The sequence below is a fragment of the Eptesicus fuscus genome, chromosome 9 (genome assembly GCF_027574615.1).
Source record: "Eptesicus fuscus isolate TK198812 chromosome 9, DD_ASM_mEF_20220401, whole genome shotgun sequence".
NCBI lineage: Eukaryota > Metazoa > Chordata > Mammalia > Chiroptera > Vespertilionidae > Eptesicus > Eptesicus fuscus.
This window is the reverse complement of record NC_072481.1, coordinates 90,722,783-90,738,943: the sequence shown is the minus strand read 5'-3', so window position 1 is coordinate 90,738,943 and position 16,161 is coordinate 90,722,783. Positions and strand designations below refer to the sequence as shown.

The following is a 16,161-nucleotide window of genomic DNA, read 5'->3' as shown; positions in this document are numbered from 1 at the left end:
CAAAGGGCTAAGGGCCCCCGGGGGCTCCCTGTGCCTTTGCACAGCAGGGCCCAGCTCATTGAGCTGCCATTTAATCCCAGATGTGGCTCTCATGCACCTTGGGCTGGGCTGAAAGCTCTGGGCCACCTGAAACAGCACCGAACCTCCACACAAGACAACACCCAGATTTCCTGCTAATTGGTCCCCAAACTAACATTCAGAGGGGCTCGAGAATGGCTTCCTCCCTTTGGGTTGAACTGGAATTGCAGGCTTTTAGAGCTAGAAAGGTCAGTAGGGATCCTGGGACTTGTCCACCCCACTTTGTCCCAGAGGAGCCATGGTCCAAGTTGAGGGACTTAGACAACATCACAGTCAATGAATGGTCAGGCTGGAGATGGATCCCTTCGTACGTGATGGCATCCCCAGGTCTCAGGCTGTCCTGTGCTGGTTTGCTTCCACCACCCTCATTCCATATTCCCGTCTTCCAACTTAAAAAGTAAAATCTCATTATTTTTTGTAATGAGTTAGCAACATCTTATTTCCTCGCTTTGAACAAGCTTCTGGTTATAGTTCCACTAGAGGCCTGGTGCATGAATTTGTGCACGGGGGGGGGGGGGGGGGGTCCCTCGGCCTGGCCAGTGATCAGGGCTGATCGGGGCCAACTGGCTGGGTTGAGAGCTGCTGCGATGTTGGCTGTCTGACTCCCCCCCATCAGGTCAATCGGGGGGATGGGCTGGCCATGGGAGGTTGAGGGGCCACAGGAGGTTGGGGAAAGGGGCCACAGGAGGTTGGCTGTGGGAGCACACTGACCACCAGGGGGCAGCTCCTGCATTGAGTGTCTGCCCCCTGGTGGTCAGTGCACGTCATAGCGATCAGTCGTTTGGTTGTTTGGTCATTCGGTCACAACGGTCGCTTAGGCTTTTATATATATAGATAAGGAAGTGCAAGGTTATGGTTGTACAGTGGAAGCACATGTTAAGACTTGGCAGATTAATAATTGTGCGTTTTGCATGTTTGAAGCATGAGTGGAAGAGTGTATTTGGCAAACCTTCACATTACATAATATTGCAGACCTTGGTCATATACCATATATGTGCTATGTAGATCACATATTGCACCTAAGTGAAATACTCCTTTAAAAACCTAGAACCAATTATATTGTTATTAAACTGTCTCTGTAGTCAAGACAGATGAAGTCACATAAATTCACTTAGTAAGGAAGTTCTACTGAAATGCTTTAACAATGTTTAACTGACAGACATTTAAGTGATACTCTCAAACTGAGTAAATAAAGTACCCCTGATCTTCCTGAGGATGCTCATCATGTCAGCAGGAAAAGGGTGCAGATCACTTACAAGAAGCTGTTCTCCTTGCTTCTGCTCAGCCAGCTGAAACCCGGGAGGGGCTTCTCTGGAAGGTGCAGCCAGAGTGCTTCCAACTGCCCTGGTCATACTGACCAGCAGGTATGCTGAGTCTGAGGTCAAGTGCAGTTCTCGCTCTATCAGTGTCCATTGCTTGTGGTCTAATTTCCCGACAAGGCGCCGACTTCTTTTGCTGTCGCCATTGTGGTGTCAGTGGTCTCCCAGGTAAGAAACAGTCGATTCACCCCTGAGAGTTCTCCTTCTGGGTTCTCTCTTTAGGGTCTTTGGACTTAAAACTTTGCTGTTGGGAAAAAGCTAAAGCATCTATCTTACTCCCTAAATAGAGCCCAACATGCAAAGCAATGATCACAAATGGTTCCTTGGAGTATAAGGGCCACAGAAAGATCGAAAAGTGAAGACCCTGTTGTTCTCAGAGGCAAGGTGAGCCCCTGTCCACACAGCTTCTGGTCGAACTACCAGAGAGAGAGCCTGCTGTACTGTACATAAATCATCTTTTCTCTACCAAGTCCCAGCTTTTGTCCAGATCTTTTTGTGACAACTGGCAAATGCTTGCCTAGATTAGTGACAAGGCGTCTGCCCACCTGGTATGCACAGAGCCAAGTTCCTATTGGCTGTCCTTTTTGTATGATGAGCATCCTCTTGGGCCTCACTGCCTTAGTCTGCGCGACTTCAGCACATCCACTCCAATGGTCCAGACAATGTGGCTGCTTGCTGGGGCTTCTGAATAACACAACGGCTGCTGTCATGAAGCCATTGGCACAATGTAACAGTTGGAACTTTTTAAAAGTTCTCCAAATAGTCCATACAGTTGTCTTCAGCCAAGATTTGGTCATCTGGGCTCAGAGCATATTCATCAAGGAATTTCTTATCCATGACTGTGGGTAGATCCAGAAGAATTCCCGAGTCAAAGGAAATGTTATCCTTTGTGAGAAAATGCATTCACCTTCTGCTTTTTGAATGCTTTCTAGCAAGCAGCTCATTGTATAAATTGTGAACTTCCTGTAACCTTGTTGATATAGTATTTTACTGTACATTTTAGTTTCATTCTTAGAACCATATTCTTAAAGTTTGTCAACCAACCTTCCTCAGCTTTAAGTTTCATGTCATCTTTTGCTCAATATACAAAAACTCCCCCTACTGTCTCTGTCCCGTGATGATATATATCTACTAGAGGCCCAGTGCACAAAATTCGTGCACGGGGGTGTGTGTCCCTTAGCCCAGCCAGCACCCTCTCCAATCTGGGATCCCTCTCACAATCCAGGACTGCTGGCTCCCAACTGCTTGCCTGCCAGCCTTCCTGATTGCCCCTAACCACTTCTGCCTGCCAGCCTGATCACCCCCTAACCACTTCCCTGCTAGTCTGATTGATGCCTGACTGCTCCCCTGCCAGCCTGCTTGCCCCTACCTGCCCTCCCCTGCAGGCCTGGTCACCCCTAACTGCCCTCCCCTGCAGGCCTGGTCCCCCCCAATTTCTCTCCCCTGCAGGCCTAGGTCCGCCCCCCCAACTGCCCTCCCCTGCAGGCCTGGTCACCCCTAACTGCCCTCCCCTGCTGGCCATCTTGTGGCGGTCATCTTGTGTTCACATGTGGGCAGCTATCTTGTGTGTTGGAGTGATGGTCAGTTTGCATATTACTCTTTTATTAGATAGGATATGGTTCACCTATAGAGGGGGATACTGTTCTACAGAAGGATGGGTAAAATTTCTCTCTTTTTTAAAAAGGATAGTTTATTTATTTTTAAAGGGAGAAACATCAATGTGAGAGTGGCATATCCATTGGTTGCTTCCAGCAGCACCCCCTAACCCCCACCACGGATCGAGCGACAACCTGAATTGAACCAGCAACCTCCTGCTGCATGGGATGATGCTCAATCACTGAGTTACACTAAGGGCTTTTAAGATTGATTTATTCCAGTGGATTTAAGAAAAGTGAATAAAAAGAAATTATATTTTCAACCTTTGGAAGTAACAGATAAATTTGTAGATGCTTGAACTTGAAGTTGTTGAACCTGGCAGGAGGAAGCTATAGGCAGTGCCTCCTCCTGTTGTCTTAGCTGGTGGCCTGATATCTGCTGTTACCCAGGCCCCTCACCTGGGTTCCCTTCACACCCACTGCACAATTCACATCCAAGCCCTGTTGACTTTATTTCCTCCTTTCTTTCTTTTTTTTTTTTTTAAATTATCTTATTTTGTTTTTTAATTATCCTATTTTGTTCACCCAGGAGGAGGCACTGCCTATAGCTTCTTCCTGCCAGGTTCAACAACTTCAAGTTCATGTCTGGCTGACATGAGGCAACTTCAGCCGGTCCTTAGACGTGTTAAATAAATTAACCTCCTGTTCAAGGCCTGCAGAACAAGTCAAGTTTGCTGGGTCTACTGTCTCTGTGACTAAAATGTGGAGAAGTCTCCTATGGAGTTGTTAGCCTGTTAGAAATGTGAGGCTTGTAGAGAAGAGGTTCATATGTGGACTCAGGGGTTTCTAAGTAGCAGCTGTTTTAATTTCAGTATAAATCAGAGGTGATATCTGTTAGCTAGCACAGTTGTTGGATGCAGTTGTTGAATGGCCATTAACTGTACTAACGCCGAGTGGAAAGTGACCCAGAGCCACACATGCGGGGCTGGGACTCTAATCCACTGCAATCAGTGGGGAGGGAGAGAAGACTTCCCGCACTCCCGACACTGGGCGTCTGCTGACCGTTTATTCTCACACTGCGGCCTTGAGACTATCCATGGGCAAAAGCATTCTGAAGTCACAAGTTGTAATGCCAAATACAATGACTACATTTCTTCTATTTTGAATGCACTATTACAACATCTACAATCCATGGGTGAGATGGGCAGGCATGATCTTTACCACGAGTATGAGGATGGGGCCGCAGACTGCTTGTGCTTGATTCACGTGAATTAAAATGACGGGGGGCTGGGGGGCAGTTCTGTGGCATGTTGGTGACACTGTCACAGCTATTGTAGAACCTGTAAATATTTATATGAGCCTGTCCCAAACCTAGACACATAAATAATGAATTCACTTAGTTCTGTTTACAAAATGAAACAAAAAAAATCACTCAGGGCCTGGTCCCTCATAAAATCTCCACAAGTCAAGTACGTTATTTAATACCTCTACCCATGTTTTGAACTGATGTTCCAAGGATAAATCCAAACAAGTTTTTTTTAACTTGTAACACAAAGAGCAGAGTTTCCCCGAGGTGGCTAAACATTAAAAACACTAGGAGAGCTTAAAAAATGTACATGTAGGTTATTGTGTTTCACCTTTTACTAAGTCAGAATCCAAGCACTCAGAAATTTCAAAATGCTCCAAATCTCCGGGAGGTTCAGGCTCGGCAGGTGAGCTGGGGGCCGGCGTTGGAAGCAGTGCTGACAGCAGCCCTCCTTGAACTTCAAAGGCCCTGCAGTTACCTCCAGTGTTAAGACTGATTCAAACGGTTTGGGGTGTGGCCTGAGCTTCTGCTCCCAGGCGCTGCTGATCCTCAGACCTCAGCTGCCAGGGGTGGAGTGCCTTGTCTCTAGGTGTGTATCCACTTGCCTGACATCCTTGTGGTTGTGTTGGACCTAAGGATCAACCTCAGGGTGCACCTTCTGCCCCCAGGCCCTGCCCTCCTCCCTGCTGTCCCCCAGACCTCTCCTGGTACCTGGGCTTGCTTCCGAAAGGGAGGACTCAGCTGAGGGTTGGAGCCTCCCTCCTGGCACCCCGCCCCCCCCCCCCCCCCCCCCCCCGCCCTGTGCCGGACCTGCAGCTGCAGGAAACGCAAGTGTATTAATCAGGATGAGTGTGTCTGGGGAGCAGTCTTAGGGAGACAATCCTGTTTATTGTTGAGGACTAAGAATCAAAGTCTGGAGATGCTCTGTACAAGTGGCGATGAGCTACTATGGGGGGAAGGGAGGGGGAGAGAGGAGACACAATAACACACAGCATTATTCTGAGTGAGCACCGACTCTTCATTCTAACACTGAACCAAGGAGAGACAGCCACCCTTGCCACTAAGGCTGTAGGAGAATGGAAACCTCACTCAATTGACTGTATCAGTTTCTATAGGGCAGGCTGAGCAAGAGGTTATTATTTGAAGCTGATGCAAGAAGCCACTCGTGGTCCATTGGGGTCCCAATCCCAAGCACAGAGTGGGTGCTGGAGGTGGTCCGTGGTTGCTGATGGTGCTGGTCTTTAGGTCTTGGGCTTCTCCTGATTCTCAATGATAAGCTTGTCAGTCGAATACAGTTGGCCAATGTGGACCTGAAGGCAAAGAACAGACAGATCAGGAACCATGGGACTCCATTAGCTGTGAAGGGTCAGAAAGAGTATTTCTAACATTCAAATGCAAATGTCTGCCATCACAGGGCTCTTCTCTGCTGGACACCACACTGTGGGGCAAAGGACAGTCGCCAGATTTGCCTCTGTGCATTCCCTGCACGCTGGAGCCAAGCTGGATGTACTGGCGAGCTCATGGCTGTGCAGTGCAGTCAGAGAGACAGGGCAGGGTTCTTTCTTGTAAGTGAAAGGCTGTTTGCCTACAGCAGCCAACAAATAAACCCGTGTTGGGTGAAAGAGCCATCAAACCCTCTAGGGGGCCTTGGAGGGCAGCCACAGCCCCTAGTCTTTGGGTAGATAGGCTATGAACACCTACCATACCGGACACTGCACTTCAGTTAATGTGAAGACGTGATTCCTCCTTCAGAAGCTCTGCATTTAGGAACAGAGGCAGACAAGGACGGAGATAGCTGCCCTATGAGCTTGTGGGTGCTGGCAGAGGGCAGCACGCAGGACTAGAGGAATGTAGGAGCTGGGACTCAGCCTGAGGGAATTAGGAAGACTTCTCTGAGGAGATGGATCCTAAGTAAGGGCTCAGGAGTACAGTGGGAGCCAGAGGAGGGGCAAGAAGCACATTCCAGATAGAGGGAGTGGCCCCCACCAGAGCAGCTGGTGTGAGGGCACCTGATGCATGTGGGCTTATGGAGAATGTCAAAGACATCACTGCAGTGAGTGTGGATGGGGTGAGGTAGAGGAGAGAGTAAAAGGTAGGCTAGGGCCAGGTCATGGATGCCGACTTATTTTGAGGAAAAATTTTAAATGTTAAAACAGAAGATGGATTTAGATTTGTGGTTCAAAATCACTTTATCTCAGTGTGAAGGCAAGAGCCCAGCAAGAGTGCAGGAGAGAGACAATTTGGCTTGAACTAAGGAGGTGATAGAGTATAGAGTGGAGCGGTCCAGAGAATTATTTGGGTGACATAGAAAATGGGGACTCATCAATAGTAAGATCAAGAACGACTGGTGTAGATATGATAAGAATCACTACTGCATTTTTTGGTGAGGAAGGAAGGCTCAGAGAAGTCAATCCACAGAGAAACAAAGATTTGAAGCTGAACAGTGCCTTTTCCAAAATGCTGCTCCTCTATAGTCCCCAAACCCATGTCACTGCAACACAGCTGTAGTAATCACACACTCTCTAATGAAGGGGTACAATAGCATACTGATTAAAATTTGAGGTAACCACACATACAATCTGGGCATGCTCAATATCCATCTCTCTTTTAAAATGTGTGTGTTTGTGTGTATGTGTGCGTATGTATACAAACACACAATATTTTAATTTGAAATCATAACTTGCTTTTACTACTTAACTTTGACGATTTTTTAATTGATTTTCAGAAAGAGTGGAAGGGAGGGAGAGAGGCAGAGAGAAAGAAACATAGATGTGAGAGACACATCGATTGGTTGTCTCCCACACATGTCCCGACCAGGGCCGGGGATTGAGCCTGCAACAGAGGTACGTGCCCTTGACCGGAATCAAACCCGGGACCCTTCAGTCCATGGGCCCACGCTCTATCCACTGAGCCAATCTAGGGCCCCACTAACATAGTTTTAACAGAGTACTTGTTTCTCAAAGTTCAACCGTCTAAAGGATGGAGCCTTTGGGGGATAGATGCTCTCTTGCAGGAAATGCAGCTGTGATATGGTGACCTCGTCTCAATCAGCTCCACATGAAAGGCTCCAAAGGAAGTTGCAGAATGAAGATGAGCGGTGATCCAAGCACAACTTTTAAGGAACTTTAAATAAAAACAACCCTTCAAATTTATAGTCTAGTTTGGCAGAAGTATGAATTAGGTTTTTTAAAGTTCCATTCAGATATGACACTTTTATGGCCGGTATGGGTGGATGGGAGGAGAATGAATTCAGATCTTAATGTTAATGATGTTAAGAGTGCATACAGATTAATATCTTTTCGTCTCCCCCAGCCCCGTGGTCTGATAGTATAGCTGGTCCTCTGGTGGCCGCCCGCCCTCTGTGCACGAACTTCTCACTGACTGCCATGGGTCTTGTATCTTCAGTGTCTTTGCTCCACCAGGAGCTACTGTCCCAGGAAAGACCCACTCAGTATCCACTGAGCAAAAGCCCACCCACCCTTTGGGCCAGTGGTTGAAGCTTTTCTGGGTCCCCTCTCTGTCTACTGAAAACACTTACTATACATCACCCATTCGACACTGGTTTGGCCTTGTACTGTCACCATCTGTGTGCCTGTCTCAGTTCCTCTGCACGGGTATCAGTGATGACGGGCAGTAGGATTGACTGAGCTGCCCCACAGCATAGTTTAGGACTGCGCCAGACACCTAGTTCTAGATCCTAGGTCATACGTGATCATGAGTGCTTGGTGGTGAGCTCTTAGTGGAAACATGGAAACGATAAAGGCAAGCCAATAAACATCGCAACAGGACCATTTACTCTAACAAAAATGTTCACCCATTGTAAGCAAAATCAAATGATTTAAATTAGGCCCAACAGAAGGTTGAAAGTTATAATCCAAGGTTATAAGGGATTAACCCTGAGCAATTACAGAAGAGGCAAGGGAAAAATATTCAGTTCACAAAGGGGAGGAAATACCAAAATGTTACCTCAATGAGGATGAAAAAGATGAGGCATAATGAGGCATAAACGTTTGTGTAACAGTTCTGTCGCATTTATTTGGGCTATAAAATGTGCCAGCACACATCAGGGGGCCAGCTGGGGATGGATGCCGCAGTGCTAATGACAGAGCACGTCGTTCTGAGCTGCAGGTGAGAGGAACTGGTTGGTCAATGGCAGTGAGGAAGTGCAATTAGCAGCTTCAATTTATAGTCCCTCCAGAATCCCAAATTGGCTCGAATCAGAGTATTACCATGCATAAACTGGTCATTACAGATGATCACATTTCTATAAGCTTTAGGAGCTGGCATTAGAGTCCACGGAAAATACACAGATTACCCAACGGCAAGTAGATGGATGACTGGATGGCCTAGAAACGCTTATAAGCTCTGAGACTCATTAGACAAACAACCTGCTGGGGGAAGGAGGAGGGTCCAAAAAGATAATATTTCCTACAATGTTTCAGGTCTTCACTGCTTACGCATCTGAAGCATTGTGCTGTCTCCTGAGCAACACACCTCAGTCTGATTTAGACTTAGGAGCTGGGCTCAACTGCCAGGGGCTGGGGCAGGAGGACTCTGAAGTGGGCCCTCTGCTACTTCCTGCCTATTTCATTGGGTTGTTATGAGAATCAAATGAGATACTAGACTTGAAGAAAACATAACAATTGTCCCACATACTTCCTAGGGTCTAAATACAATAATTATCTTCATGCTGTTGGGAGTATTACATAAGAATAGTACCAGGCATGTAGTGAGGGCTCGTTAAATGTTACTTATGTGCATGGCCCATCTACTGTCAGGTTGAATATCACAGGATCTCCGAGGCTCATCACCCTCTGCTGTAAGAGTCTATGATTCTGTAACTATTAAACCACCCACACTATGGAGAAAGGGTGTGAGGGATGTCTGAGACCATTACCTGGTTTTGAACTTGAGCTTCCTGATCTGAACTTGAGTCTGTTCTTTCTGAGGATCTGCTCTGAGGGCACAGCCTTCTGTCCAGGAAGGGCCCAGCACAGTCTTGTGCGAGGAGGTGCCCTATATATTGAAAGTTATGGGGGAGATGTTGACACCTGGCTTTGCTTGGGAAGCGCTAGGGGGTAGAGTGTCCCTGCTCTCTTTCCTTTCTGAGGGTGGGAAAACCACCCAGAAGGGATGATTCCTCATCTGATGGGGCAGTGCCAAATCTGGCATTGTTACGATTATACTAGAGGCCCAGTGCACGGATTCATGCACAGGTTGGGTCCCTCAGCCTGGCCTGCACCCTCTAGAATCTGGGACCCCTCGGGGGATGTAGCAGTGAGTGAAGCGGCCGGTGGGCAGGGAGGAGCCTGAGCCGGGGCGGGTGCCATGCTGCACCCACTCATCCAAGCCCTGCTGTGCCACTGCTGCTCGGTAGTGCTGCTGTGGAGGTGGGAGAGGCTCTCGGTAGTGCAGCTGTGCTCGCCCGCTGTGAGTCAGGCTTCTGGCTGAGCGGTGCTCCAGCTGTGGGAGCGTACTGACCACCAGGGGGCAGCTCCTGAATTGAGCGCCTGCCCCCCTGGTCGTCAGTGTGCATCACAGCGACCAGTCGACTGGTTGTTCGGTCGCTCAGGCTTTTATATATATAGACTATTACTACTAAAAAATAATGATAATGATGATGAAAGTAACAGTAACCCTTAATTGTATGCCAGACACTGTTCTAAACATTTAATTAAATCAATTAATTAAAAGCATTTAATTAATTCTTTTAATCTCATAACAACTTTATAGGAAGATACTATTATCCTCATCAATCTACAGGCTTTTACATGCAAACTCCATCTTTGGTGTTTACTCTCCATATTTGGAAAGAGTATAATTGCTCAGATGGACTTGCCCTTCCATTTCACACTGTCTCAGTGGATCACACTGAAAATATGAGGCAAGACAGTCACAACAAAAACACACCTAGACATAACTTTAATGAGAAATGTGTATGATATTTAGAAAAAAAAGATAAAACTTAGAAATATAAAATAAGTTTGAATGGCCCTGGCCAGTTTGGCTTAATGGTTAGAGTGTCGGCCCTTGGACTGAAGGGTCATGGGTTCGATTCCAGTCAAGGGCACGTACCTCAACTGCAGGCTAGATCCCTGGCCCCAGTTAGGGCACATGCGGGAGACAACCAATTGATGTGTCTCTCTCACATCGATGTTTCTTTTTCTCTGCCTCTCCCCCTCCATTTCACTCTCTCTAAAAATCAATGGGAAAAAAATCCTCAGGTAAGGAATAAAAAAAAAGGTTTCAATGAAATCAGAAAATGCAATGTTCATGGAGAGACTAAATCATAAAAAATGTCAATCATTTGACAAATTAATTTATGTTTAACACATGATAATAAAAATCCCAGCGGGACTTATTGAGAAAATGACTTTAATGTTTATTTGAATGAATACGAAGCCACTTTGAAAAGGCAAGTATTAAAGCATTTGTGAGATACAATTAAAACAGTGTGGCACTAGCTCAAGAGAAGAGAAATGAACGGAATAGGAGAGTTAGAAACCAGACCTCCAGGTACAGAAGTAGTTAACACACAGGGGCGTGAGGCTCAGCTTGAAGAGGCTTCAGGAACTGGAGCACCTGTAAAGTCTCCTGTGGATCTCTGTGTAGCTGACGTGTCCTGCTCCACAATGTACTTATGCTCACTTTAGTGTGGAAATGCTACCACACGCCGTCGAGTAACCCTGGCCCTTCCATAAGATGCACTTCATTTATCCTGCCTTTGAGTGCCTCCTTATAGCCGGCTGAAGAGGCAGATTTCTTTTTTTTGTTTTTAATGTGTTTTTATTGATTTCAGAGGAAGGGACAGGGAGACACAGATAGAAACATCAATGTTGAAAGAGAATCATTGATCGGCTGCCTCCTACGCACCCCATACTGGGGATCGAGCCCACAACCTGGGCATGTGCCCTGACTGGGAATCAAACCATGACCTCCTGGTTCTTAGGTGGACACTCAACCACTGACCACACTGGCTGGGCATGAAGAGGCTGGTTTTTAAGGTGTTAAATTTTCCTAAGACAACTACACTTGAAGGGGCTTTGAAGACCCCCGAATCCTATGAGCCACCAATATAATGAATCTTTGATGGTAGAATTTCAGCTTTTGGTGACCTGTCAGGCCACGTGTTCTGCCTGTTGCATGGGAGGTAAGCAGACTTCTTTTCTGACCTATAACCGCGTTGACAGCTTTCCATGCCATCTGCAATCCACACTGCACTTCTCTCTGGTGAGACCCCAGGGTGGAGTTGCCGTCACAGCCTTGCCACAGTCAGGTCACCCACCAGGACCAACATTTTCCAAGTAGACCAGTTTTACCATACTTTATGTCCCTAATAATTTTTGAAGAAGCAAAGTGAAATAGGCACACATGAAATTATATACACTCCCACCCCCCCGTTTAGCAATAAGAGATTTTATAAAACCTAAACTTATGAATAAGATCTTCCTCTAAAAGTAGCTCTCGATGTGCATGCCTTTTTTCTTCCTTGAATCTAGTAGCCTAAGTTGATTTAAAAAATGCTTACATAGAATGATATTACTACTTTTAATTTTGACATTATTTTATGCATAGAATGCCTAGTGTGCAAACTAGATCTCTGAAAATTCCATTCAACAACTAAATGTGCGGGGAGAGGAAGAAGGCCAGAGAACCCAGGGGTGGCAGGGATGGCAGCTTCCTCTCCCCTCATACACCCCATCTTTGCTCAACTCTGCAAGCCTTGAGTGTGAGACACTGGATGTTCCCAACATGGGGGCGCTGGTGAGGAGCTGACCTTTCATTCCTCTGTGACATTAGGGCAGAGTGATGAGCAACTCCCACCTCTTCCCCAAATCCCACCTGAAGTTAATAATCAATGTGTTTCATCCTTGCTAGCAGAGATCAGAGGAGGCAGATGCATGTGTATGTACCACATACTGCTGTCCATTCTTGTCCCAGCATCATTATTAACAAAGTCTTCTCTCACTCTCTAGGGTCCTGGTTTGAAGGATAAATTATATGGTTGCCCTAACGAGTATCCACTGTTGTCAGATTTCTAGGCCATTCCGTTGTTTTCTGCATGAAAAGATGTTCAATTAAAAAAAAAAAAAAAGCCCACCACGTGATGGCCTCTTTCTTTCATATTCCAGGCCATTGGAGTAAAGGAAATCAAACCATTTTAATGGGTCCCAGAGAACTGTGGCTTCAAAGGAGCCTGAAGTGATGGGCAGCCAGCAAGGGTTCCCATTCCACAAGCAGACTTCCTTTGTGAAGCGATACACATGTAGGCGGGGGTTCCGAACAAGCACTGGCCCAGGACCCGAGGGCCAGCTGTCCAGACCCCAGGAGTTCTTATCAGGGAGGTGAGGGTGGGCCATGCTGTCATCCTCCCTTGCCCTGATTGCACTCTCAGTGAGAAAGAGCACTTAATCCAAGAGGTTCAGGCTGAACCTTCATCATTATTATTTTATAATTATTATCAGTATTTTTTCTTTTGCAGTGGGTGAATATTAAAACAAAACAACCAAGGTAGATATTTACCCACCAGGTGTTCTTTGGGTGCAGCTACAAGACCAGAGTGGGGGAGGGAAGTGCCTTCAAACCTTATAATGTCCCTCTAAGATGCCTCACTGTTGATGAAGGCCAGGGATTACGTCTTCCTACCCTCTGCTACCTGATCTTTAGAGGTGCTGGGCATGGTGAGTGATCTCTACCTGCTGGTCCAGACCACTGTTCAGGGAAGGCGGACAGTTATACAACAGGAGACAGGTGCCGGCTGTCTTCCCATGGCACTCACACATTCTCCCTCCCCGTCCCGAGGGCTGGGCGCAGAGCTGGCTGTGAGTCCCCGGGGTTGGTTGTGAAACATTATATAACTAAGGCTCTGAGAGGCGGGCATCCAGACACACCAGCATATCGCGCTGGATGTCAGCAACACTGCACTCAGTCACCAAGCCCTTCTTGGAACTGAGCAGAACTCAGGACCCAAACATTACGTCAGAATGACACCTGGCACTTCTCCGGGATGGTGAGAACAAGAACACAGGTGAAGTGCCAGATGTGCCACCAACTGTCAAGCTTCTGCACTCAGCTCAGGACTGCAGGTCACCAAAACCACAGCAGATAGGCCAGACCCGCATGGCTATCATTAGTTACCAGAAAAACTATTACTGGGGGCTGCTGGACCAGCTAATGTCGGCCGTATATTTATACATGTAGGGACATATAATGTTTTGATGGGAAAAACAGGCATCCTTTTTCAAATAATGGTAAAACAAAGTATGCTTCTAAAGATAAGCACCAGGCTACAGAAGACAATCATCAAAGGCACAGAAAAGTAGAGTTCCCAAACTAATAAAAGAGGGAAAAAGGAATGAAGAGCTATGTGCTAAAACCCCCCAAAAATAAAGAATGTGAGAAGAGAAAGTAAACTATAATAAATAAGAGAACGACATGGAAGCAATAAAACCAAGTCTATCAGCCATTCTATGAAATGTGAACTGACTAACTGAGGCACATAACAAAACAAAACTCTAACAAAAGTAATTAAGACTGAAAGTCAAGAGATAAATTAAGCTATGCTAGGCACATTTTGGGGAAAAATACCAGTTTATATTAACAATAGACAAGGCAGAGTTGAGTCTAACAGCACTAAATTGAATAATGAGAAACATTTACAAAAAAGATACAGCAGTCATAAACTTGTAAGCAGTATATAAAGCCTGAACTATTTAAAATGAAAGGAGAAATTGCTAAAAATAAAATTATAGTGGGGAACTTGGATATTTCTGTTTCAAAACTGAATAAAGCCAGTACATTTAAAAAGGTAAAGACATGGAGGAATTTCACAATACAATAAACTAAATACACGCAGATGTATCTTAAAGGAAATATAAAATAACTTGTCCATAAAATATTTACAAACAATAAGCATTAAAAAAATTGGTCAAGGACTTGGCCAAAGAAAATATTAAAAAGTTTTCCATTTATCATGTTAATTTACTTTAAAAAATCTTCTTATTGATTTCAGTGACGAAGGGAGAGGGAGAGAGATATAGAAACATTAATGATGAGAGAGAATAATTGATCTGCTGCCTCCTGCATGTATATCCTCTATAGGGGGTCGAGCCCGCAACTAGAGCATGTGCCCTGACCGGGAATCGAACCATGACCTCCTGTTTCATAGGTTGATGCTCAACCACTGAGCCATACCAGCCAGGCTAATTTAATTAAAAAAAAAAGATTTTTGAATTAGCTACCATAGAATTGCCCATAGCTTTTATTTAGAGCATATTCTTACTATGTAATCATTAAAAATTACATTGTAGAAAATACTACCTAGAAAATAATTGTTGAGTGGGGGAAAAAAGCAGGATATAAATCATAATTGAGAGGCAATCATTATTATGCCTTGGCCTCAAAACTTTATCCCTGATTTATACCTTTATCTTCATCCAGTCATGGACTCCTAATCTCCAGATCAAGATTCATCAGCAGATTCTAACTGTTAACCTATTTCAATCCCAAGCAAGTTTCCACGGTTATCCCCAACTCTGTGGCTTTAGGACCCCAGTGAAGGGAGAGGGCATTTTTGCGCCCTATTTCTGCCACTCTGGGGTTAAGTTTGAGGATTGCTTGCTTTACTAGTTAGCAATACGTATTTCGGAAAGTCACATTTACTGGACACGTGCCAGGCCTAGATTCTTTATTTAGTTTCTCACTTAACTTTTACAAGTACTCTATGTAATACTTAATACTTACACCCATCTTATGGATGAATAAATAGAATCAGAGAAATTTAGTAACCTGTCTGCATTTCACAACTGGTAAATGAATTATGGAGCTGACATAATCCACTCGAAGTCTTCTGGCTCCAAAACTTACAACCCTTAAAAAATATGTATGTATCCACACCCAAGCTTTATTACTTTATTAGAGTTAAACGAGTACATCAAAGGTCAGGGCATGAAAGCGAGGCAACAAGGCCAGTTCCTGGGTTGGAGATGAACCTAGAAAGTGGTTGGTGAAGGGAATTTAGGTCTGAGTAAAATGTACCTTTTTACTACAGCACACTTCCTCTGAGAGTGTTTGCTCCTCCTTCTAATTAACATTTTAAATGGAAACCCATGCCACTCCAACAGCAGATCCTGTGGTCACTTAGGCTGGGCTACAAAGGCTGAGGATGACGGAGATGTGATGTCCAAGTTTAATTTGTAGTTCTGCTTCAGGCACACGTCTTTTCAGAAATGGAAGTTCAGGGTATTAACTGTGTAACGCTGAGCAAAGAAAATCACAAGCCATCCACCTTGGATCACATAAAGAACTTAGCTTTGTGAAGCGCCATGGGGAGCAACAAGCCACCTGCCCAGTGTTTTTGTTTATTCAGATTTTGCCAGAAAAGGAAGTTGGCAGAAGCCAAGGAGAACTAGAAATCCCCTCTACATTTAACCTATTTGCAACTCTGCCAAAGTCAGAGCCAGCATCAGCTGGGGCCTGATCCGAGCTCATGGGAAGCGAATCTTGCTGAGGAAGTGGCAACTTCCTTCCTGAGGTAGGGGGCAAGCACTGCTGAGATTCCATAGGCCTGATGGCAGCGCAAGTCATCACCGGATTAGAAACACGAGAGAAAGTTCACTTCCTTCCCTGAGGGCTCAGTAGAAGTTATTTGGCCTCTTGCCTCCAGGTTTTCTGGAAAAGTGGCCAGGAGAGAACCCGAGTCTGCTTTGGCAGGGTGCACGCACACGCACATGTGCTGGGGAGCCTGAGGGCCACTCACTGTGAAGCTACCATTTCATGGGCTTCTTTATCGTTGGACACATCTAGATGACAGTTAGAAACACAGGCCCTTTTCTCTCATATTAAAAAAAACACACAGGTCAGT

At 45.6% G+C, this 16,161-nt stretch overlaps 1 protein-coding gene across 3 annotated transcripts in view; it reads right to left on the bottom strand.

Annotated features, from left to right (window-relative positions):
• Positions 1 to 5,166: 5,166 nt before the first annotated feature.
• LYRM4 (LYR motif containing 4) overlaps positions 5,167 to 16,161 on the bottom strand; it is a 138,868-nt gene continuing 127,873 nt past the window's right edge. For 2 of the 3 annotated variants that reach the window (XM_054721519.1, XM_008154859.3), the window contains one exon: positions 5,167 to 5,608. In XM_054721519.1, coding sequence (XP_054577494.1) covers positions 5,540 to 5,608 — 69 coding nt within the window. In that variant the 3' untranslated portion in view covers positions 5,167 to 5,539. The remainder of the gene's footprint in view (positions 5,609 to 16,161) is intronic. The other variant, XR_008557120.1, reaches the window with a different exon arrangement.